Below are 25,206 nucleotides of genomic sequence, written 5' to 3'. Positions count from 1 at the left end.
CTGTGAATCATTCAAATTCTATTTGGCTGTATTTTTTAAATTTTTGGCTGATACTCCTAACAGGAAATATTGTGAATATATATTCCCTTTGAAATTAAGGTACTAATAAATTAAGGGTGCTGTTCAGTATCCTGACTGTAAAACTATGGCAGGAGTAGGAAGTCTGTAGTGAGACCAGATATTTAGTATGAATCCTTTGTAAATACTTCTGCAAAGATGTTTTAGAGGTCTAGTATCAAGTTCATTCAAAAATTAAAAGTTAAGGAAATGTGTTCACATAAATAATTGCTGTATTTTGAAATCCAAGAGAGATAATGCATACTCTATATTGAAGAAAACCGATTCATGGATTTCTGCAACAGATGAAAGGCAACTTACAACCATGAGAAATTTCATCCCTTTTTTTCCTTCTTTTTCTATAGTTCTGGGAAGTTATTGTCATAATTTTTTAGCTTGAGATATAAGTTTGAATTCAAATACTGGAAAAGAATTCTGTGATCCATAAAAACAAATTAAATACAATAATACCAAATAGAAGATTCAGTGTGAAGACTGATGAATTCTCTAGACTCGTCATTCTTTAATTTTACTTTTATATTTCTCCAAGTGACTGATACTTCTGATTCTCTTAATGTGTAGATGATTGGAATAAATGCAGCTAAACGTGGCTTTGATTTTTAATTGGAATTCTGAATAAATTCTGCAAGGTCTTTTCAGATTTATCTTTTCCAGTTGAGATCAGTCTGGTGATAAATAGTAAAATTTTAAATATGATTGCATCAGTTCATATGAATAGCATAAAAGCCTGAAACTTCTGTGATATTTAATTATGAGAGGGACCTGGGTATCATATCTTCATTTTAACTGAGTGTATGACTGTTTCCTGGGGAATTGTACAGCTGTTACCCCCTTAAACTCTGATTCCTGTCATAGTCTGCATAGTCCTCTGGGCTGTCTTAGTTCATAAAACAGAACTACAGCCTGTTGTGTTAGAGCATAATAGTAATAAAGCCAGCCAAATCAGTCAAAAGCCCAAAAGGAGCACGAGTTGCTACAAGACTGCTAAGATACCGAAATTTTTTCTTGGTTTTTAAAGGTATTATGATCAGTTGTTCACCTTTTTGCAATTTGTGATTAAAAATTAAACACTTGAGTTCACACTCAATGTTTAATGTTAAAAATAAAAGGGCCATTTTGTATTTAACAGCCTGATACATAAACTAATTTTTGTATTGATTATTTCAGTGTAATTTATGTCTCCTATGCCTCTAGATTTTAAACAACATGTTTTAATTGAGGCGCTTAGGTTGGCAAAATACAGTTGCTTGCTTGTGTAGGTGGGACTTTCTAGAACTGTATTGAAAATGCAGCAAGTATGCTCTTTTTAGCCATTTAGCCTGGTCCTTGTATCGGTAAATGGTAGTATATTTCATGTGACTTTTTAATGGTGTCCTATATTAAGATTGTATGTCCTTTAGAGCCTAACTTTAATAAAATTTTTGCCTCGGTGATTAACTGAATGACTACCAAATTTTTTTGTTGTTTTTGTAAGGTGAGCACTCCAGTGGTTACATCAACCACACAGGAAAAGCAGAAGGACAGTGATCAATTTGAATGGGTTACCATTGAACAATCAGGGGAATTGGTGTATGAAGCACCAGAAACAATTGCTGCAGAACCTCCACCGATCAAGTCAACAGTTCAGACTATGTCTCCCATACCTGCGCATTCTTTGGCTGCCTTTGGTTTATTTCTTCGTCTCCCGGGCTATGCTGAGGTGCTGCTAAAAGAACGGAAACATGCTCAGTGTCTGTTGAGATTGGTGTTGGGAGTTACAGATGATGGTGAAGGAAGTATGTGCTGCAATTATTATGTTTCTTTGTAGACCACAGCTAGATCATTTTACTTAAATTTATTTACGTTGTAATGCTTTTAGCAGGAAGTTAGAATTGGTTTGTGCAGAACTGTGTTGCTGGCATCTTTGATAGTCTGTTGTCTCTAAATGCTAAATTCTGTCTGGCAAAGTTTTGTCACAGTCATCAGTATTCAAGTGTTCTCATCTAGATGTCAGAGTAATTGTAAAATAACTGCTGATAAAACTCACAACGACACTGTCAAGATGATGGTGCGTTCACACAGGAAGGTCTGAGTAGCTGGGTATGCTCAACTAATTGAGCAAACATTGTATAATTCTGCAACCAAATGCAGAATAATATGGATAGGAGCATAGATACAGCAGATGTAGAATAAACTGTTGAATAATAATGTTTTAGAAAAAGAGAGAAAGATCTAAAGATCGTAGTGATCAAATTAGCCGAGCAGAAGCTCTACCTTAACGGTGTGAGTTCAGAGGGAGAAATGAGGTATTCTTCAATGAATGAACAGATGAGCCAAGAGACAATTTGTGGTCAGAGTCTTCACAACTGAACCTGGAATTCTGCATATAGTTCTAATGTTTGTGTTTCTTAGTGTTTTGAAACACTGGAAGAGTGTATGTGAAAGATGTTTTATTACTTTTAAGACATTTCATTATGACTTTGAAAAGAATGCTGGTTTTTCTATGCAGCAATCAACTGAAGTTGGTCTCTGTTCAGCAGCCTGTAGGGTGGTGGACAATGCGTACCTCATAAGACCAACTGAGAAACTAAGAGTCTTGTTACCTTCCCTTCTGTTTATCTTTTTATTTCTCTTGTATTTAGGTACAGTGCAGTAGACAACAATAAACTGGTTAACACAAATTCAGTCTGGCTGCTTACTCCCTCCTCATTTGAGTAGTAATTAACTGAAGGAGTACAGTCCCTCAGATTTTTATGTCCTTGAGTGGCTCCAGTCACTTGCTATTGCAAAGAATTTTTATACTCTTTTTTTTCTTTCTTTTTTTTTCTTTTAAATAGAGACCAACTCAAACTGTCAGAATTTGAGTTGCTTTCTTTTTTGTCTGTGTGCATCCACTATTGCTATTGGAATACAGTTCCAGAACATAATTTTCCTGATAGGTAGGGACTGCTTTAATTTTCAGCCTAAATTTGTTCAGATCCAGTTTGTGCCCAGCATTGTTCCTCATCATAAATAGCTCTTCTTTTTCCAACGCATTTGTTGACAGGAGTTGTATTCCCTCTTAGCCTTTGTTTTTGCTGGACTAAAGAGTCAATTTCTCCATTTCCTAAGCCAAACATCTGAATTCAACTCTATGAAATGTGGGATCAATTTTACACAGTAGTCCACATTAGTTCTCTCTATAAAGCATTAATATTTTCCTTTTGTGTTGGAAATACGTCTTGACATACACCTAGAATCTCTTTACTTTCTCGCATAATATGAAGACCTGCACTTAAAAATCCACGGCTTATAGATTAAATGTGGATTCAGTTGTATGCAAAGATAAATCATGGGCAAATGTTTAGATTTCCTTTTTTGTTTGCTTCTTCATTTGGCTACATCTGCAGTTCTGGAAGTCTATCAGATGGGCTTTTTTCCAGTTTTATTTATGAAGATCCCAGTCATAGGACTTTTTGCTTCCTTCTTGTTACTGTCTTTACAAAGAGTATCAGATAGATATGAATTAACTCGTGTGTATGCATGTGTGTGTGTGTAGATATATATACATACAAATACAGATATACACACTTGTATTTCAGTTTAGACATCTGATGGTGATATAGCTGGTAAACTCTAAGAATAAGGGAGAACATTAATATAAAGAAGAAGCAAAACTTCTGAACAAAGTTGGCTATTTTGAATTATTTTCAGTATTTGAAGTGTTTTCAGTTATCAAATATCTCTATTTACATATGCACTGGGGAAGGGATGTGAAATGCATTGTTAAATACAGAAAAAATTGAGACAGTTTCCCCAATCTGAGTATGTTACATTAATAGGTCACTCTTATTTGAAACGTGGCTTTTGAAAGAAGTAATTTTTGCTCAGAAAGGGTTAAAATTTTAGAACAGGGTTAATTTTTGCAAAAGGGTTAAAAATTTAAAATAATTCTGCTATCAAATTCAAACATGCAGCTCATCTAATTAAAATTATGCTAGTATTTCATCATGTATTCAACTTGAATACCATCACAGCTTGGATTGTGTCAGTGACTTAATTCGAATATGAAAAAAAAATCCTACATCATGATAAACTACAGCTCCTTGTCAGCTGAGCTGCTATTAGCTGACCATGTGCATTAATTTGCTGTAGCTGGAATGTTTTTAAAAATAAAAAAAAAAAGAAATACTCCAAACCACCTTTGTTTTCTTCATTCAGAAATACGACCTGAAGTGTAGTCCAATACAGAAGTATACTCACTGTTATTCACTGAGTTTTCTGCCTGGAAATGGTGAATCAGATTTTGTAACTTTGGTTCTTAACCAAATCCATAGAGGGAAAAAAAAAAACATTCATTCTTCTACACTGTTCTCCTGCTGAATTTTTTTTTGTGAAGAGAAACCTAATATTAGATAGCTTACTATATGCGAATGCTTAACGCCTTAGTAGGTTTCTGTATGTGTTGTTCATAAATTATTGCAGAGATTAACAGGCTGTATTGAACTACTGAAAGAGAATGTGGCTTTGATATTTTTCTTCTTCAATCCAGGTCATATTCTGCAGTCTCCTTCAGCAAACGTGCTTCCAACTCTGCCCTTCCATGTGTTGCGCAGTTTGTTCAGCACTACGCCATTGACTACTGATGATGGAGTACTGCTTAGGCGGATGGCACTGGAGATTGGGGCTATACATCTTATCCTTGCTTGTCTGTCTGCTCTAAGCCACCATGCACCAAGAGTGCCCAGCTCTAGTCCCAACCAGGCAGAGGTAAGTTTAGCAGCAGAATAATTGCCACTGAGAAGCAGTAAGAGTTTTAACTATAAGAAAGAAAATAAGCTCATTGCTTTCATTACAGTCTAATTTCTGCAGAGTTGGCATTTGAATGAAGAACAAAAATAATTAGAAAGTACCTGATTAAGCAATTGTCCTTGCATGTTGCAAAGAAACATAGTAAACATGAAATTTCACCAACAAAGAAGGCTTGTCATGAGGCATTAAGGTGTAATCAGTTTCTTTCACAGGATCTTCTTTTTCAGTGCGTGAGAGGCATACTGCTCAATGGATGGTGGTTCTTTAATTCTCGTTAGATAGCATGACCTCATTACCTTATTTAGCATTCATAATCTAAACTCTACTGGCTGCAAATATTTCTCTTAAATGCTTCACAAACGTAAATGAGTTGTGAAAATTAATGAATTAATGCAGTGATTTTTTTTTATACCCTTTTTACTGATGGAGAAATGAGATCTAAAGACAAAAATTTTCCATAGTGTTCAAGATCCTGAGTGAATCTTCAAAACTTTTTCAAGGTACTTCCCATATTATACCACCCTCTATTCAGAACATGTATCCCCTGATTTTTTTAGGATTATAAGTTGCCATTTCTGCATAACATACTATAAACATAATTGTCTATAAAAGTGTTTAAAAAAAATTAGTGACTTGCCCTCTTTAGCATTGCTGTGGCAGAGGCTTGCATGAAAAAGTTTCTGGTGGCTAAATATGGCTAAAGTAGCTGCAAAATATAGGGCTGTCCCTATTTTAGCAGCTCTGATACTAATAAGAGGTTGAGCAAGGAAGAGGTGAAGCTGTGCCTGAGAATAATTCACTTTAATGGCTAGTCAAATTTAAGGGGAAGCTGAGATATTCTGCTTCTAATGGGGTATCAGGCTGCTGACACATGAACACCTTAGCATTTTTGTGCTTTTGGAGGGAAAGGGCAACCATTAATTCTTATCTCTGCTTTAGTTCTACCATGACCTCTTAAACAGCTTGCTTTCTCATAATTCATATCTATCAGGTGATAGATGGTAACTTGAAACTAGATATCCATCAGGCTTGCACTGAGGCTTGTATTCTGGGGCCAGGCTTTCCCTTAAGTGCTTTAAGTCAGTGCTCATGACAGTCCTCTTGAGTGTTAAAGGCACAGCATGTTCATGAGTGACGTAATGAGTAATGCCTACATGAGAGTAACCACACAGCTGTTTCATCACCGAGATGCATTACATTCCCAATGTAAAAGTTAAATGGTGATTCCAGACTACTGTCAGTATGGTACTTCATAGGTGATAACTTTTTTTTTTTACCATTGCTGTCTGTTCATACATCATTTCTTTTCCTTCAAGTATAATCTTTAACAAAGTCACTGAAGGAAGATCTGAACAGAAAATGAAAATTTTCAGAGCCGTAAATCAACTATTACAACTTGAAGTTGGGCACCTACTCACATGACCTGGTTTCCAGTAAGGCTAATTGTCACTGAGTAGCTAATGAAAGTAGGAAGTGTTCATTGCTTTGGAAAACGGAGGTTACTTGTTTAGGGTGCTAAATATATATTTAGGAAAGCATTAGTTAAAAAAATGCTTAGCAGAGGTTTTTTTTGCATCCTTTTCACCAAAGGTCTGGTAAACTTTCAAAATTAACATAAGTACTTGAATAGTTTCATAAGGGCTAAGCAATATAATATTGGAGTTATGTTAGTAAAATGCAGTGAGGCAGAGCGTTGGAAAAAGCTGTACAAATACCTTTGGAAAAATGTGCTCTCTCAGAACATTTTAAGGACAAGACATTTCCCCACTCTTATCTGGACAGGAAATAGTGTGTGTTTCACTGACCCAGAGATCATGTGTTAGAGCTATACATGTAACTTACACCTCTTGCTATTTTGGAGCATTTATTCAAAATCAGCACGTGCTTGAGCATCTTAACATTTCAGTTGTGTACTTCTGATAACATTTCTACTCCCTTCTCCTTCCTCTAATTATGTTATTAAACTTGACTAGGTGTTAAACAGTAATAATTACAGAGCTGTGATGTTTAGCATGATATTGATTAAGTAGCATTTTAATAGCTTTCCTTGTTTAAGCAGTGATAGTATCTTAAAAGAGAACAAAAAGGGGCTTACAGTTCTAGTCAAATTGAAGAATCACTTGCAACGATTTAGCACTGACATGTACTACAACTCCATGGATATGGCAGTCTTTCCTATCTAAAGCTTTGAATTTTACTGGATCCTGATGGTATCTTTATAAAGTTAATAAATTGGGATTACATTCTTTTGCAGAACAAAGGCTTTCCAAAGACAACGTTCATAAGATGAAAAATGTGAAATTATTGTCTTTTTTTTAAAAAAAACTTAGCCACAGGTGTCAAGTACACACAACAGTGCATCAACAGAAGAACAGCAGTTGTACTGGGCTAAGGGCACAGGCTTTGGAACAGGCTCCACAGCTTCAGGATGGGATGTTGAACAAGCTTTGACTAAGCAAAGGCTAGAAGAAGAGCATGTGACCTGCCTTCTACAGGTGTGTAATAATGAAATTTTGATTAATGATAAGCACTTAAAACATTAGGACTGGATAGTAAAAATGGAGCTTAATTACTCTGCTATATGACTGAAAAAGTACAATATTTTGGGCAAAAAATAATTTACAACTGCCTGTCTACACGAAAAATGGTATAGGTCATATTTTGAGTGAGGCTGTTTCAAACATCACTGGGCTGCTGCATAAAGAAGACCTGCATAGGTGAGCCTGGGTGACAGTTCTGAATAGACAATGAACCAAGAAGCATTCCAATGTATTTCCCTGGAGCTGTTGCATATCTCTGTCAACATTGCTGCATTCAGTCAAAAGTAAAGACTGTCCATTAAATGGGGAGGATGTGGGAATAGGCATTTTGTTTTGTGTGCCAAATAATCTTACCTATTCATTTCTCGCATATTTTTGCTCTGCTTTAAGGAAATGCCCATTGTTGTTACTGGGTGTCCATGAATATATTATGCCAATATAACAAAATATCACTCAGACATAAATTTTTGAGTATGTCAATTAAATGACAATAGTAAATCACCAGTAAACATCCAGATCTTAGTAAAACTCTGATGCCGTCCAAGTGCCTCATGCTAAGGACAAGAAAATTCTGCATAATTAGGCTTTTCAGTCCATTGTGAAATGCGACTAACCCCTGTTATCTTGGTTCAGTGTAGGGAAAATGAGATTCTATCTGGTCATCAAAAATTTCATTCACAGAACTGTCACCTCAAATGCGTTAGCTAACCTTACTGCTGGGGTAGAGCACAGAGGAGATGAAATTCTGAAAATGCCCATGCCTTGACTGATGAAGATATCATTTTGATGTAATCAGTTATTTCAGTCACTGTAGAGTACAAGACACAAGTATCATGTCCCTTGCAAAATCAAAACAAATAAAATTTGAAACAATTTTCCTAAGCACGAAAGAGGAAAATCACCTGAATTACTCTTGGCAAAGCTTCTAGGCAGTATTCTGTATTATGTCATGCAGAGGTTTAGCTATAACTGTGATAAGTCATGAGGTAAGGAGGCATTTGCTTTGGGCAGTCAGCAAGTGGAGGAAGAAGTAGAAAGCCCTTCAGCATTTTGCTGAAGATGTCAGTCAGTTGTACAGCAGATATTCCTTCTCTAGAAAGGTTGTTTAGAAAAATTCTGTTGTACAGAATGCTGATAAGATGCTGCAGCAAAATACCATGGTAATGGGGTTAGAGGAAAGAGGGAGACTGAAAGAAAGGAGAAGAGGCTAAAAAGGTGAATAGAGCCCCTGAGACTTCAAATAATACAGCCTTTCAAGCCTTGAATTTACTTAATTTGAGAGTACAACTGCACAAATCAGACCCGTGGCAGTGCATTAGGTTGTACATCTACAACACATGGTAGGGGCCTGTGAACTCAGCCAGAACTACCCTTGGGAACAGCAGGTGTGCAGTCCTGAAGTAACTCCCCTGCCATCACTGAGAGGAAGGCTGCTCTTTGTTTACTGAAGCAAGAGCCGTGCTTACAAAGTGGTTGTTCCCAGTAACTGTCATGCTCACTGTAAGTTGTTGTTTCATCTGTAAACCCTGAAGTCCCATCCAAAAGGAAGTTACAAAGGTTTTTGAAACATTTGTAGTTCAAAACAAAACAAAAAAATCTTTTGTTGCTAGTTGGTGTTCTAAAGTAAATAGGACTGATCAGCTGCATGTCTCAGTGGTGTGATCTGGCAAACATCTGCTTCGAGTTACTCCACTGTGTTTGTCAAAATTCATATTAATTGATCTCTTAAAGTAATTCAGAATTATAACAGTTATTTAATTTTATCCTTAGCCAAAGTTGGAATCATGATCTAATAACTGTATAGAATTTCTTCTAAAACATCTTCGGGACTGCTGAAATAAATACCGTACTGAATTAGCAAAATAGCTAGTGAAGTATGAGGGTGTCTTCCTTAAGGGAGGAAAGTCAAAGTTCTTTTGCCTAGAATAAATCAGTTTCGATTAAATATTTTTGTGTATTTCAGGTTCTTGCCAGTTACATAAATCCTGCAGGGAGTACCTCAAATGGAGACACCCAAACTAGCCATGAGGGGAGAGGACAAAACAGCAGTGCTCTTCCATCCGTTCTCCTAGAGCTACTCAGTCAATCTTGCCTCATCCCAGCAATGTCATCATACCTCCGCAATGATTCAGGTAATGTACTATTGTCTCCTTCTAAATCAAAGTTCTGTCAGATAAGTTTTTATACAAACAATAGGTGGTTCTGGCTAGTTTCAGTACATTTGCCAATTTAGAATTGTACTAATGGAACATTCACTTGAGCCTTAGAAAACAAAATGATAGTGTTTGTTGAAATACTCATTTGTTGTAAGAGTTTAAACTTTGTTGTTTTAATGGTTTTTTTTAAATTTGAAATTTAGTTCTTAAACTGTTGAAACTACCAGGAAAATAGTATTTCCATCTGAAAAGTTTACATTTTAGTTCTTCTACAGAAGATACATGGAGAGAGAGTACTTTATACAAGATTGTGAATCTTACTGTGAAGAAAAATGTTTATTTTGTAAGAAAATTGAGCAAGTATAAGTGTGAAGTTGGTAAATGTTGCATGTACTAGGGCGATTCTCTTTTACCTTGATAAGAGCTTTTTCTGCTTTATTTAGGAAATACAAAAACAAGCCTCCTATCAAAAGTGCAAAATATTTCAAATATATGGGAACAATGAAATTGTTGGGGGTTTTTTAAAGGAAAAACAAATGAGTTATATGTTGTCATGACATTTCTACTCATAATTTTAAAACAAAGATGTTTTGATTGTTTTTATCCGGTATGTTGTACCTTGCTGTGGAAACCTGTTCAGTTATACAAGGTATTGTCAAGCAGTATGAGTTAAGTGAATGCCTGTGTGGAACTAATGGCAAAACCAGCAGACTGGGTTTGTGATTTATGTTCGGTCTCACTAGATGACAGGCTTTAGTATGAAGATACTGATAAGCATTTTTTCTTCAGATAACTGTCAGTCTGAAGTTTTTAAACACTCCTGAGCCTTAGGTTGGATTTTTGTTCAGTTACTTTGTGAAGATGGATTTAATCCTTAAGTAGCAGAAATAGAGTTGTTCCAAATATGAATAATTTGGTTTTGGACCTTATTTTGCCTGCCCTATTTTTGGAGTAACTCATGAACGTCTTGTCACATTACTGCAGTTCTGTTGGATGCTGGTTGTAGGGTGTGGTGATATGAATTTCTTGAAACAATGTCATAGCTTCTTGTTGAATTACACAATATATTTTATCTCCGAGGTAAAAGAGAAATCATCTATGTCTTAAGTATTTACAAAGCTACATAGGACTAAAACAAGAATGTGGCTCTCTTAATCTATAGTAACTAGGGCATTACATAATCTTGTGTGATGGAATGGAAGTAGTTCAAAAAGTCTGCTGGGGCCTTACAGTAAAAATAAAAATATGAAGATATTTCACTTGTTGGTCTGCAGTTTGACACCTGTCTCTAGTTTTGCAATGAATTTGTTGGTTCTGTTTTGCACGTATTACAGTGAGGAAAATGAACTATGTAGCTTATACACCAGGCTCATTATTGCAAATGAAAATATAATGTAAAACAATAAACTAAATGATGAAGTAAAACAATAAAATAATCTTTCTAACAGATACTCATAAATTATTCTTTGTTGAGGCAGAAAGGAAAAGTCATTCAAAGACCTGGCAAAAAATGCTATGTTATCTAAAGGATGAAGCTGTTGGTTCTGAGTTATAGATGAATTGCAGCACTTAAAATTGCTTTTTGCTGTTTTCAGTAGAAAAACGTATCTGTGTAAGTCACCTTTAACTGGGGAAGAACAGTCAGATATTGATAGAATAGATGAGATATGTGGCTGGTGGTGAGAAGTTCAGACTAGTTTGGCTTTCAGGGACCATTAGTTTTTCCCAAAGTACAAAGAAACGGCAAAGTTTCAGTAGGAAATGTTCCTTCTAGGTATATTTTCCACTGCTGGACTACTGTTGTTTGTGGTTGCCAGGGGATGTTGAAATGTTGTGCTTATGAATTAATAATTAGTAAAGAGTGAACAAAGCAGGTACCTTCTGCTTTTTATAAATGGATGTGTAGCTCTTAATGTAGCAGCTAAATTATATTAAAGCAAAGTGAAACCTTGCTTGTCAGAGGAGAGCTGTTACCTACTCTTCTGATTACAAATTCACAAAGGATGGGGTTATTTCTGTTGGAATTTAGAACTGTAAAATCTGAAGGTTGTTATGCTGTGATTGATGCAAGCAATGGTCTTGAATGTTTCCTGCTGTACCTGTTCAAAAGTCTATACATAAAACTATAATTAACGATGTTCTTCTGGATTTAGAAAAAAAACCGAACAACTTTGCAGGCTTTTATCAGTCAAGCTTGTCTTTGAAAATGTGATGGGTTATCAGTATGAGAGTGAAATGTGCAAAAAGGGTGACTTCTGGGAAGAATGTCTTCTCTTCATGAGTATTTGAGTCAGATGTATTTAGTTTGAAAGGAGACCCTGAAAACAGTTTGTCTTGGTGATAGCCGGGCATAATTCCAATGCAGTAATTGCTGTTTAGTTCAAAAGCAGAGAGATAATTCTCACATTAATGAGTGTGAGTTGCAGGTGTTGCTGGGGCTCTCAGTGTCAGTAACAGAGTGTCAGGAGACACAGCTGACAGAGAGCTTGGCTGTTGCAAGAGAGACAGAGGTGGAGAAGCTCTGGAGCTATGTTAAGCTCTCGTGCAATGCTCGTAAGACTGAAAAATTCACTTAAACAATGTGTTTATAGTTGAAAAATTTCAAATATGGAAGCAACTTTCTAAAATTATTTTTATTTTTTAAAACCTCAAAGACCAAAGCAATATAGTAGAACAGATTTGAGTTTTTCCTGTTAGACCTCATCTAATTTCAGGCTTCCCTATCTTGAATACTTATCTCTTCTCCAGTAGGGCTGAATGCCTACCCAGGGGGAGTAGGAAAGGCAACAGCATTAGTGGTAACGCTCATGTACATTCTAATTTTCAGATCAGTGTACTTTCTGCTGTCAAAAGGTACTTTCATGTGGAACAGGTAGGTAACTGTATTCTTCCTGTAACATGCTGGACTGAGAAATTAGGACACTGCATACAGAATGCTAATAGGGTGTTGCCAGGTTCTGGCACCCCAGCAGGAACAAGCTGTGCCCAGCACAATGCTGACACAAAATAGCACTTTTCAGCAACTTTGTAACTTTCTCGGACTTGAATGGATGCTGGTGGGACCAGTTAAAGGTTACCCTTATGCTGGAGGTATTCTACTAGATTTTAGGTTTTGCTGTCAAGGGTTGCAATAACAGTGATCTTCACATATCTATATCTATCTATATAGATATAGATACGTGATCAGCCATATGCATAAAATTATGTGGGAAAAATTTTCTATAAAGACATATGTGCAATGAAGCTGTAGATGTGCTGCTTCCCTTTATTGCACAGTAGGTTGATATCACTGTGGTGATAAAAGATAGTAAGCATTTTGGTATTGATGAGAACTTTATATTTTGTTTACACATGTTAAGTTAGCTACAGTTATGATACATGCTGCTTGCAAAGTTGTTTTGGCGAAGTTCTTGAACAGTTCCAGTATCAGAATGTAAAATCGACCTATGTCACAGTCAGAAATTTATCTAGGGTTTTTTGTTGCTTAAATATGTTTTGCCATTCCTGCTTAATTTGCCCAAAACATACATGGACTAGATTATTATCTAGATTGTTCTAGTTAAAAGGAATATTGATCAGATAAGGAGTGCTTGCATATCATTTAATCTTTTAGAAACCTAACCTTGAAGCAGATCATTATAAACCAGATTGCTCTGACACATTCTGCAGCTTCATCTGCATCAGAGCAAGGTGATTGTGAAGTCCTTGAAAATTGTGAACTGATCACTTTCATTAATTTCCATAATTGCTTTTTTTCTTGTCAAGGTGGAAGGTTTATCTGTCTATGAAGGACTTACTTTATTATGCGAGAGAGATCATAGCTCTAGTCACAAGGAGCAGTAGCTGCTGTAATCCTCACCCTATTTCTTGAACTTTTTTCCTTTGTTTGTTTGATATCTTGTTATGGCATTACTGTGGCTTTTATTATCTTTCATTTTATAAAAGAAAAAAGTTTATCTTTGTAACATGGTGAGATATTTTTATTACACTTGTGTTTATTCCTAAGGACTTAATTCATGTTTACATTTGCAAAATTGATGTTGTTCTTAACTTCTGTATCATGGAACATCTAGCATGTATTCATTACCAGGCAGTTATGTACACTTCACACCAAAAGCTGTCATGTAAAACCTTTTCCCTGTTGTCTTGTATACAGCGCATTTCATTTGAAAGAATCACTGCTGTAGGAACTCTTTCAAATATGTGAACACTTCTCTCCTTGAACAAAATGCACAAGAATAAAATTTGCACTGTGCAACAAGAGGTTCCCAGCAAATGTGTGACCATCAGATTCTAACTGGCTATCTTGAAGGTCTAGATTTTGCTGATAAAAGTAAGAGTTACTTCACTGATGGACTTAGGTTTATGAAGGCTAATACAAGCTAGTATTTACAAGTGGGAGAGAAAAAAGAATTAGTAATAGTAGTCTTTGTAGCTAAAAAGGTTTATAGAGAGAAGGCAGTGGAAGGGAATCGTGAAATGGAAGGAAAATCAAGTGACTTTTAGGACAGGGACTGTCTATTTTGTTATGGGCTTGGACAGTAAAAAGCCCAGTGAAGTTGGGATTTATCAGTGATACCACAATATTAGGTAGACTCTTCTTGCTTAAAAATAGAGTTGTAATGGTTTGTCCCTAAACTAGTACATAGCTAACCCTGAGATGTCTTAATCTTGTTTAAAGCCAAAGAGTGAGAGAGGTTTGGTACCACCTCTTTCTTGGAAGACAGACCTCATAGGAAGTTGCAGAATTCTGCCTGAAATCTCTTTGCTTGAATTCCTAGGCTTACAGGAAGCAGATGATACTGTGATTTTAGCTGGGGTTTTCTTGCATGCTGCCCTCTTATCTCTCTTAGCCACCTTCTGTCTTTGGTGGACAAAGATTCCATGTGATGTGGTCATCATAGCTTGTGGTGTTAGATTAGCTCAGTCTTCCTTGGGTTTGACTGCTGAGAAGAGATGATGCATTTCTATGTGAGGGCTTTACTAAAAGTATTTTATTTACTGACCAGCATGTTCCACTTCTTAAGAGTCCCATATTTGCTTTTAATGCACTTTTCATAGTTTACCAAGTACTGTCACACCCTGGACTTGTGGATTCATTAACAGTTGTGCTGCTTTATTCTGCTGCCAAATACCTCATTGTGAACTTTATTTAGTGAGTATTATGGACAAATTTGTTGAAGGTGAACATACTGAATAATTTTTTCTGCCTCTCTTGATATACCTTTGTTAGTTGAGTCCATTAAAGTAATTCTTTCCAGGCCTTGCCTCCTTACCTCAGAGCTTGAACTACACTAGATTGCCTGCTGAAGTTAGAGTATTTCTTTTCTATTAATCATACTTATTCTCAAGGTACTGTATGGTGTTGCTTTACCTTTTGCGAAGTAGTCCAGTTCCACTGGACTGAGTAGGCTGAGTACTTTAGGAAGCTAGTGTTCCCTTATGGGAAGTTGATAATGCTGAGCTTATTCAGCTAAGAGTACTGCATCTTTTTTCATCAGTTGCTGAAGGTGTGAAGGTACTACTGCAGTGTAAATGTTGAATCATTATGAAATTCTGCTTTTCCCTAGACTATTGACTTTTTACTGTGTCTAATAAGAGGTAGTTAGTTGCTCTTAAGATGATTTTTGTTGTTGAGATTCTTATGCGTATATTGGATTAAATGTATAAGCACCAGAGCTGTATATTGGAGCTCATTTAACTAAAGTTAGACTTAGGTCTGCATGAGTATAGAGCGTAAGTATTACCTGTTAAGAGACGATATTAGACTTCTGTTTTAAAACTAAATATAACTCGTATGCTGGGGCAATCTCTAATGGTAATATTATCCTGTGACTTCCTTCAAAGGGTCAAAGCCTTTTGCTGTGAGTGAAATTAGAAGTACAAGGGCAGTTTAGATAAACAGTATATAATTACCGAAATTAAAAATTCCACTAGTTATCATCAATGTTAATGAACTCATTCATTGGTAAAAGAACAATGCTGAACCTTTGCCACATTTGGTTATAACTTTGGGATTGCTTTTTATCTGGTTTGCTGTTTAAGTGTTTACAAAAAAAGGTGCAGTATCGCACTCCAGTGCTGGAGTACTAGTTGATTCACAATTTCGAGAAGAGAGCTATGCACTGAAATGACATGAAATAAAACTGTTTGTTTATTTCACAGAATTGACAAGTTTTAAATAACTTCAGGATCCAAATAAACAGTGTTTTCTACCTGAATTTCATATTTCTGTTCACTTTTCAGGTTCTTGTAGCTTCTCATTTTAAGACCCATCTCAAATATCCTTGTATCATGAGATTAATGCAATAATATCTATAAGTATGTAGGTATAAGTAGTACATTGTTAAATTTTTCAATGTATTGACTCTATTCTATAGTCTTAAGTAAACATGAATAACCTGCGTAATTCCTCTAGAATGTAGTTTAGTTTTACAGAATGCTTTGGTGCTTCATATACTGAAAATGAGTATACAATACTAGAGACTTGCTGAAGACTACAGAGAGTGAATAAATTTTCTTGTCTGCACATGTTTCCTTCTAGTGCGGCCTCAGCTCTGTTTATCATTTCTTCTGGTTGAGCCAGTATTGACTCAGAGTCGCAAAACCAGAATATACCATCTTCCACCTCATTCATCCATAAATTGGTGTTACAGAGTAGTTTCTACAACTGACTGAAATATCATTACCGAATTCATGCTGTTCTAGATCCCTGACCTTATTTTAAGCATGTGCTTATTTCGAAGTGACTTCCAAAGGCTCAGTAGGTTTAGCAGTTATGAAGCTCTGTACAGTAATAAGCTATCACCTATACAAGGGATGTATTTCTTTTGCTTCTCATTTTATGGAAAGACTGGATATAGCTTTTCAGCCTAGAAGAAGGAACTGAGCTGATTTTCAGAAATACAGCTCCTCTGTTGTTCCTCTGTGGCACATGTAATATTAAGAACAGTATTTATCAAAATCAGTGTTTCTTTTTTTTAGTGTTGTTTTTCTACTGTGTTTTTAATCCTAAGCTTTCAAAAGCAGCTTTTCTATTAGAAGATATGTGCGAGATATATTCATGTATACAAAAACTCCTATGATCTCAGACTGTCTGCAGCTTTGGATCTAATTCAAAGACATGCATAGGTTTAATTTAAAATGTGTAAACAGTTTGATTAATTTCAATGGTCTAATTGCATGTTCCATGAAGTATGCATAAAAGTTGCAATTCTGGGCCTCAATCATAAACAATACAAAAAGGGAAAATCTCTTCAGGACCTGGTCTGGAAAGAGAGAGTATACTCTTCTGGACAAAGATTATTAAACCTGTTTTCCATGCAACACCATGAATCCTTGTGCGATATGTTTTATTTTACTTGAAAATAAGCATCAGGATGACAACATGAAAGTTATATTTGACTAATGTTTAAACACATTCTGAAAATGGTGATATAGAAAATGTAACCATTTTTTTTCATGTGGAGAATATGTATTAGTGTGTGTCATCTTAATTATTAATATTTCTTAAAAGAAGTACTGAAACTGTTCTTTATTTTTTCACACCACTTTAAAGGATTTTTAATTAGAAAAGCACATTGTCGGTATAGCATGATGATTTCAAATACAGATTCGGTAAAGGCAAGAAAATCTAACCTTTTCAGCTTTCCACAAGACTAACAAAAATGCTGCAGAATATAGTCAATAGTTAAAATTTTATTTATAATATTACAATTTTTAGTATAACAGTGTTCCTGTTCCCACGCTTATTATACATTAGTGTAAGTTATAAGCTTAAATTATGGTGATCTAAAAATAAAACCCTTTTGTTGGTTTTCTGGTCTCAGCTATGAAGAGACATACTGCACAAAACCATAGAAAGCATCATGGGATTTGCTTTATATGTATTTGTATATTTAATTAATCTCTTCCTATGTTCTGATTGTTTTCAGTGTTTGCTTACATTTCTTGTGTCTTGCACATTTGCTGGCAATAAAACAGTGCCATCTCTGTTTCTGCTATTTGGTTTTCATCTGTTATCAATGAGAAGTTGAATATTGTCTGCCGTCATTTATGTAATTTAGCACCCTAGCTGGGCTCGCAGATACATTTAGCAGTCGTTGATGCAGCGCCCTTAGCCACACACTTTGCTCTGGAATGTTTTTGATAATCTTTTCAGACAGTGGGGTTTTTTTGCTTTAAATTTAGAAATCATTCTTACCATCGCTGGTCTTTGCACTGTGTGCTGTGCAATTGATGTTCAAAAATGTCATCAAAGTGTAGTGTAGATGTACACAAATACAATAACAAATAAATTAAGCACAGTTCCAATAATCCCAAGCAGTGCTAAAATAGATTCTTCTTTTTCCTCTTTCTCCTCTTGCCTTTTTACATCTTCCAGTGTTGTGATGGCAGAGGTCCCCATTTTTCCTGCAAATACCTTCACCAGTATTCTGGCAGCTAGCTAGAAGAAAGAAAACAAATGGTAAATCTGGTCTGACAAACATGCAAGCTTTGATCTTTTTAAAAACAATTCTGTACTTCTTTACACAATATTTCTTAATTCTATGTTTATTGATTTGTATTCATCCTTTATTTTCTTTTTATATGAACATGTCCATTTTAAAAGTAATTGTTCTCTAGATACAGATTTGATAGGAGTGAAAAATAGCTTGATGCTTCAAGCCAATTAATATGCTTTATTATAAAAGAAAATTAAAATTTGTCTTTAGCCAGCTAATTCGTTTACTTGTGAAACATCAAATTGATGAAACCAAGTATGTGGGCATTGTCAAATACTCTGAAATGCCTGGGGAGATTATGTGAATTTTCAGCTGTTGTTAAATATTTAACTGTCACAGTACAAAAACAGTTGAAAATATTCACGTCTACTGGTTTTGAACATGCAAAATATGCCTCCTTAATACAGTATCACAGTCTTTTTTGACCAGTGAGCCCTAAGTAGGCAATTGCAAATGAGATCTTATCCTTTTGCTTGTTTAATAGATCAGCTTTTGGACATCCATGCAGCAGTAAACATTTAACAGAAAATGTCTGTCTCTTCAAATATAAAGGTTGTTGTTGTTATTATATATGCTTATTACTGCAGTATGCCAAAGGACAGTAGTACTTTTATAGTAACAAAATTTTATGCAATATAAGGACTTGAAATAGATATTTACAGATGTGTGTATGATTTATTACATTTTTTGTTGCAAAAGTGAGGTTGACAGGTCATCTCTATTACTTAGCTGCTCTTGTACTCTTAATTTAGTCACATATTCTCTAGAAACATATTCCCTGTAAAATTGTTAGTTGGTGGCAGAGATGTTGATATTATATGTAATCTGCTATGCTGTTTTAGCCTTATTGATCAGAAATTTCTAACCTTAAACCAAAATTTGATTGGGATTTCTACTAGTTCAGATAACCCCAATTTACTGAAGATTTGCAATCACGTTTTATAGTGCAATAGCATTTTTCTTTCCTGGCAAACATCTTTAATCATTGGAGATAAACATATTTCTGCTGTGAGTCTAATTAAAGCCATCAGCTCGGAGCATAGCTCATAGAAAGGTAAAAAAAAAAAAAAAAAAAAAAAGAAAAAAGAAAATATGTTTCTTACCCTACATTGCATCAGGAATAAAATGTCATCAGACATGCTTCTTACTCGTCGATTCAGTGGCAAACCAGGCTTTTATCTTCATGAAGGGGCTGCTCTCCTCACTCAGACAGACCAGATAGGAGCATGAACAGTTCCTTGATGAAGAAGTTTGTCGGTGAGGATAATAATGTTACAGAATCTTCCAAATGACTGGCCTTCTCTCTCAGTAATCCACTATAAAGCAAGTGTAGTCGAAAAACAGTAAAACCCTTACTGGTAATGATCCTCACTGTTGACTAATTCGCATTAAAATTGAGGATTTTTTTCCTTAGATGATGCAGAGCAACGAAATGCATGCTGTTCAGTTTTGTCTTAAAAAAAAAAAAAAAAGAAAATACTAACAGCTCCTGGTGTTATTCAGTTATACTTAGTTATTTATTAAGACTTCAGAAAAACCCAGCCTTTGATTTACTCTTTGTGGCAGCCGTCTGAAGAGGCTTTCTCACGTTGACATGCTGTAATTCCAAATGCAGCGAACTACGTGCAGTCACACTATGTAATTTTAGTCCAGCCTGAAAAAGGATGAGAAGAAGTCTGCTTTACTGGCAATAGTGTGAATGCTGTCACACACCTGCATTCAGAGCCTGTGGAAAGAATTCCAAGGTATTCTTCGGAGCATTGCATAACTTAGCCAGGCAAATCTGAAGAGGGGAATGACAGTGGCTTTAGTTGCACACTGTGGTGAGCTGTGACATTGATTAAACATGCACTTGGCACTTGCTGAATAAAGAAGGAGCTACGAGCCACCCTTGCAGACAGTGAGTTGCATAACAATGTGCGATGGCTCTGCTGTTTCATTGTCAGGCCCGGCACATTTTAATTCTGTACCAAAGGGGAAAGCATGCGGTGTAAAGAGGAGTAGAGTTAACTGTACTTCAGGGTTTTCTGAGGAAGTGCTGCATGACAAATGGTGACATTAAGGCATTCAAGCTGAAACAGTGTTTCTGCCTTTTGTCTTTTTATGCTTTGTTTGACAGACAATTGTTTCTATGGGAAATACTACTTCTAACGCTTTTCTTCTTCTTTTTCTTCACCACCCAAAGAATGCAGGTTAGTGTGTAATTAATGAAAACACAGACTTAAAGAAAAATATTCCTGTTCTGATTTCATAGGAAGCAGTAACTCAGTTTTTTCATAGGTAAATCAGAGAGGTATTTTTTGCCTGCCCTACTGGAAAGCCGGTGGGGGGGGGGGGGGCTCTGTGAAGTCCTCTTCTTCCCACTCTCTTGAGATAAAAAGCCACAATTTTAATAACCTCTGCAGGTAGCTATGTTTCAAATAATTTTATTCAGTCACTTTGATCTATGAAGACTACCGAAGGAGTGTGTTTCATTGGTATAGCATAGCTTCTTGATATGAAGGCAACTATATTTTACATACGTTGGAAAACTTATTTTTAAAAAAAATACTTGCAGTATCAAGCAATTCAGAAGTACAAAAAGCTTATGCATAAGAAAAATCAAAAGATAATTAATTACATTTAATTCAAATAGTAGGAATGTAACTGAAAACCTTGATCACTTTCTAGAACAGCATATTTTTTAGAAATTACAAGGTGTTGTTTGAAATGCAGTTTTAAATAATCTTTTTGTGAGCAAGCAAAAGAGGGTAAAATCATTGCTTTAAATACTTCCATTTTTCAGATTAATGTACTTACACATTGAAATTTTTTCTCATTTTTCTAAAGTGTCTTAAGTACGTTCGTTAGTTTCTTAGTAATGGACAAAACTGCTTATTTTACATGTGCATTATTTTAATGGTAAATACCATGTTTGAAGTGCCGTGAGTTGTGTGGTACTTGTACGTGATTTGCCCTTTATCCTGAAAGTAATGTTGCCTCAGTGAAATTGTCTGACTCTAGAATTAAGTAATTAGGTTAAATCTCTACAGCATAGCCTCTGTAAAATATATTCCACTATGGGTATATGGTCTTTCCTTTTAAGCTCTTCCTTTATTCCGAAAAGGCTGCTGCAACTTCACTTGTTCCTGGAATTGTTTTCTGTTTATGTATCTTGAACGTATTTCTGTATTCATTTAGATCCATTCAGAGATACAAAGATGGGGAAATGTTCACCTGTGTATTCTGATCATTCACGTTGCTGAGAGCACCTAGCCATAACCAAATTTTCAAGCCATTGTACTATATTAACCTTCACATATTAAAAATCAAACACTTTCCTTTGTGAAAGGGGGGAAATTGTGCAATGTGCATCTCTTATTTAAAGATTAATGATGTGTTTGGAGGGTAGGAATCTGTCACCTTGTCAACACAAGCAGGTATAAAGATTCAAGGTCAGCAGAAGAATTTCGTGCACTATTATCAAGTATAAATAGTGACAATAAAGTACATTCAGCAGCTCCACTGCAAATAACCAGCTAATTAAGAAGTATCCACAGAGAGCAGCAAAAGGTTCCCAAAGTATTTCTTAGCCTTGTTATTGCCATAGTTGAGGTCTCGTAGTGGTTTGCTGTTTTCATAGTTGTGATGCAACTGCCACTTCAGCGGCTAAGGTGAACCCAAGGAAACAAATCTCTCTGGGCTCCTTCTGCATGCAGTCAAGGGGGAGTGACACCTCCTGCACACCATGATTCAGATCCAACGTTTGCTGTGGACCTTGGTTTGATGGCATTTCTCCCCTCCCGTCCTTCCATTGTATTGACACACGTCTGTGCGGACATGCCGTGGACTGGTTTGGAAAACAAATCCAGCCAAAAATAAATACCTAGCACAGCACAATAAGAGTCATGGGGCAGTAGCTGCTTAAGCTGTCAGTGCTGGCAAAAAGTTGCTGTTTGGGAAGAAAAAAAGAAAGGTTGAGAGGTGTAACATTTCTTATTATAGGAAACTTGAGGAATCCATCCTTTTGACATTGTCCCGCATAACATCTGTGTCTCTAAGTTGGAGAGACATGGATTTGACGGATGGAACACTCAGTGGATAAGCAATTGGCTGGATGGTCTCACTTAATGAATTGCAGTCAACAGTTCGATGTCCAAGTGGAGACCAGTGATGAGTGGAGTTCCTCAGGGGTGGGTATTGGGACCGGCACCGTTCAACATCGTTGTTGGCAACATGGACAGTGGGATTGAGCGTACCCTCAGCAAGATTGCCGACAACACCGAGCTGTGTGGTGCGGTCGACACACTGGAAGGAAGGGATGCCATCCAGAGGGACCTTCACAGGCTTGAGAGGTGGGCCCGTGCAAACCTCATGAAGTTCAAGGCGGCCAAGTGCAAGGTCCTGCACGTGGGTTGGGGCAATCCCAAGCACAAATACAGGCTGGGCAATGAGTGGATTGAGAGCAGCCCTGCAGAGAAGGACTTGGGGCTGTTGGTTGACGAGTAGCTCAACATGACCCGGTGATGTGCACTCACAGCCCAGAAAGCCAACCGTATCCTGGACTGCATCAAAAGAAGTGTGGCCAGCACGTCGAGGGAGGTGATTCTGCCCCTCTACTCCGCTCTCATGAGACCCCAGCTGGAGTGCTGCATTCAGCTCTGGGGCCCCCAAATAAGAAGGACATGGACCTATTGGAGCGGGTCCAGAGGAGGGCCATGAAGACGATGAGAGGGCTGGAGCACCTCCCCTATGAAGACAGGCTGAGAGAGTTGGGGTTGTTCAGCCTGGAGAAGAGAAGGATCCGGGGAGACCTTACAGGAGCCTTCCAGTACCTAAAGGGGGGCTACAGGAAAGCCGGAGAGGGACTTTCTTGTAGAAGAGGAGAGGGACATGGGCATGTAGTGACAGGACAAGGGGTAGTGGTTTTAAACTGAAAGAGGGTGGATTCAGATTAGATATTAGGAAGAAGTTCTTCACTGTGACGGTGGTGAGACACTGGAATAGGTTGCCCAGAGAAGTTGTGGATGCCCCATCCCTGGCAGTGTTCAAGGCCAGGTTGGATGGGGCTTTGAGCACCCTGGTCTGGTGGAAGGTGTCCCTGCCCATGACAGGGGGTTTGAAACTAGATGATCTTTAAGGTCCCTTCCAACCCATAACATTCTATGTTGGTTAGAAGCTGGTATTTACAAAAAACTACCTTATACCTACAATGCATCTCCAGTGTGAAGAGAAAATTTCATGAGAAATTTCTCACAAGTGAAGCAAGTAATATAGGTTAATTTCAAAGGGCTTGATTTATCCATACTATTCGATAATATTTGGAAAGATATGGAGATATTTTACATTTTGTGTAAAATAACGTTAGAGTCTGGGAGTATATTTTATACAAATCAGTAATAAAACCACCTGTTTTGGGGTGAACATTACATGGTTACACAGCATTTGGGTTTGGACTCTGGTATCCAAAAACGTCCTAAATTTAATTCTGTTCTTCTGTCTAGGCAGAGCTTTCAAGTAAGACTTTGGCAATTCCGTGGTAACTGATTTATGTAGCATCCCAAGAGCAGAACAAATTCTGTTCATTAGAGGTCATTCTGTTCATTACTGCTGATGTTTGAGATTTGTATTGTATGGGAATAGACCTTAGGCAATACAAATGTATGTCATATTTTAAAGATATTCATACTTCAAGAGGAAGTTGCCAGGCTATCTTGTAAAAACTCAGTGGTATAAATTCAATGATTTACAGTCTTGATCCTTAGATGATTGTTATCCTGCTATATGGTACTGCTATGAGTAATGTGAACACCCATAACACCACATTTACAAAAGGAACAAGTACTCTTAACCAAAGTGTGTTTTCTTTTTTGTCATGTATTTTTATGGATTTATGTAATTTTGATTTTCCTGTACTCTGACATTATTCTATATGCTGTATTTTTTCATAGAAATCTTATGTTTTGACTAAGATACTGTTTGCCCTTATAGAGAGCAAATGCTCTGAAGAAGATTGCAAGTTAAAGCAGAATGTAAAGAAAGATTTGGAGGCCAAAATGGAAAGAAAAATGTAAAGAGCTGACTGCATTTAAAAGGTTAAAATAATTCATACATCAGTTGTCCATGAAGACTTTTCTCTTGTAGTTGTTCTGCATTTTCCTTAAGATGCAGGAAACTGCTTGAAATGTGGTAGCACATGCATCCTGTATGTGATACATTCTAGTTTTCTTCTCTGACAACCTCCACAAACTTCTCTTTATGACATCTGACACTTTTTCAGTTAATTTGCAGAACAATAGAGCAAAGCTCTGTCTGTTCAGAGATGCAACAGTATGCACAAATTAAGATGAACTGGTTTCGTTTAGCTTAAGTGAGAAGTTGATATCCATGCTCCTTCCTGCTTCCTTATTTTTTTCTTTTTTTTTTTTTCTCTCTCTCCTGAGAACTAAACACAGCTACTATTTTCTTTGTGGGAGCTGTTAGTCTGATTTTTATGATACAGGTTGATGTGTGATGCCCTTGAGTCAGCAGTGATGGGCATGGCCAGTTTGAGCCAGGTTTCAAAGTGGTTTTTTACTCTCTGTTGAAAACAGAGGAAGAACTCAGATCCTTCATCTGTAGCAACACAAGTTACTTTTAGATTTCTTACTATTCTTACTCACACCTCTTTCGTGTGTTTCATCTCAGCATTGACTTGATGATTTTGACACCTCAGCTATGTGTCTGCATCTTGTTTTCCTTCTGATTGAGGAACTTCAATGCCTTTTGGCTATTGTCTGGGGTTTTTTCCTGATTTTGTAACTTAGTTGCTGACCCAGAATATCCTTGGAATAATTCAGAAATCTCTCATAATTAACTACAGAAATTCCTCTAGTTTGTTCCCACGTGTCAGTCTTCACTTACCAGAAATTTACTTGTTCCATTCTCTCACACTTCCTTTAAAATAGTTCTGGGTTAAGAAATCAATTAAATGGACACGGAGTGGTACCAGTTCTTCTGCCACACGCCTTTCAACACCAGCTCCTCTTAGTACTGGTCAAGCTCAACCGCTGCTTTATTGTTCAGTGGTTGAGCTGAATATGGTCAGAATGCACACAGAATGCACTGGTATTTTGTCAAGAAAAGTGCTAAGTTTGACAGTTGAGTAATAGTTTATGAAAAACTGAGCCAATCTGCCTT

General features: G+C 36.6%; 1 protein-coding gene and 1 long non-coding RNA gene across 14 annotated transcripts in view; one reads left to right on the top strand and one right to left on the bottom strand.

Moving 5' to 3' along the window:
• BIRC6 (baculoviral IAP repeat containing 6) overlaps positions 1–25,206 on the top strand; it is a 195,149-nt gene that overhangs the window by 130,483 nt on the left and 39,460 nt on the right. For 11 of the 13 annotated variants that reach the window (XM_030035311.2, XM_030035310.2, XM_041128485.1 and 8 more), the window contains 4 exons: positions 1,553–1,853; positions 4,589–4,806; positions 7,179–7,343; positions 9,352–9,520. In XM_030035311.2, coding sequence (XP_029891171.1) covers positions 1,553–1,853; positions 4,589–4,806; positions 7,179–7,343; positions 9,352–9,520 — 853 coding nt within the window. Of the gene's footprint in view, positions 1–1,552; positions 1,854–4,588; positions 4,807–7,178; positions 7,344–9,351; positions 9,521–17,927; positions 18,012–20,167; positions 20,215–25,206 lie in introns of those variants that run through there. The other 2 variants (XM_041128486.1, XM_041128487.1) reach the window with 2 other exon arrangements.
• Positions 17,078–20,159, bottom strand: LOC115350108. Its single transcript, XR_003926324.2, has 2 exons — positions 19,152–20,159; positions 17,078–17,990 (listed from the first exon to the last, which is right to left on the bottom strand). It is a non-coding gene; the product is annotated as an uncharacterized LOC115350108 (long non-coding RNA).

This window comes from Aquila chrysaetos, chromosome 13 (assembly GCF_900496995.4).
Source record: "Aquila chrysaetos chrysaetos chromosome 13, bAquChr1.4, whole genome shotgun sequence".
In the NCBI taxonomy this organism is placed as follows: Eukaryota; Metazoa; Chordata; class Aves; order Accipitriformes; family Accipitridae; genus Aquila; species Aquila chrysaetos.
This window is presented reverse-complemented; position numbering and strand designations above follow the sequence as displayed.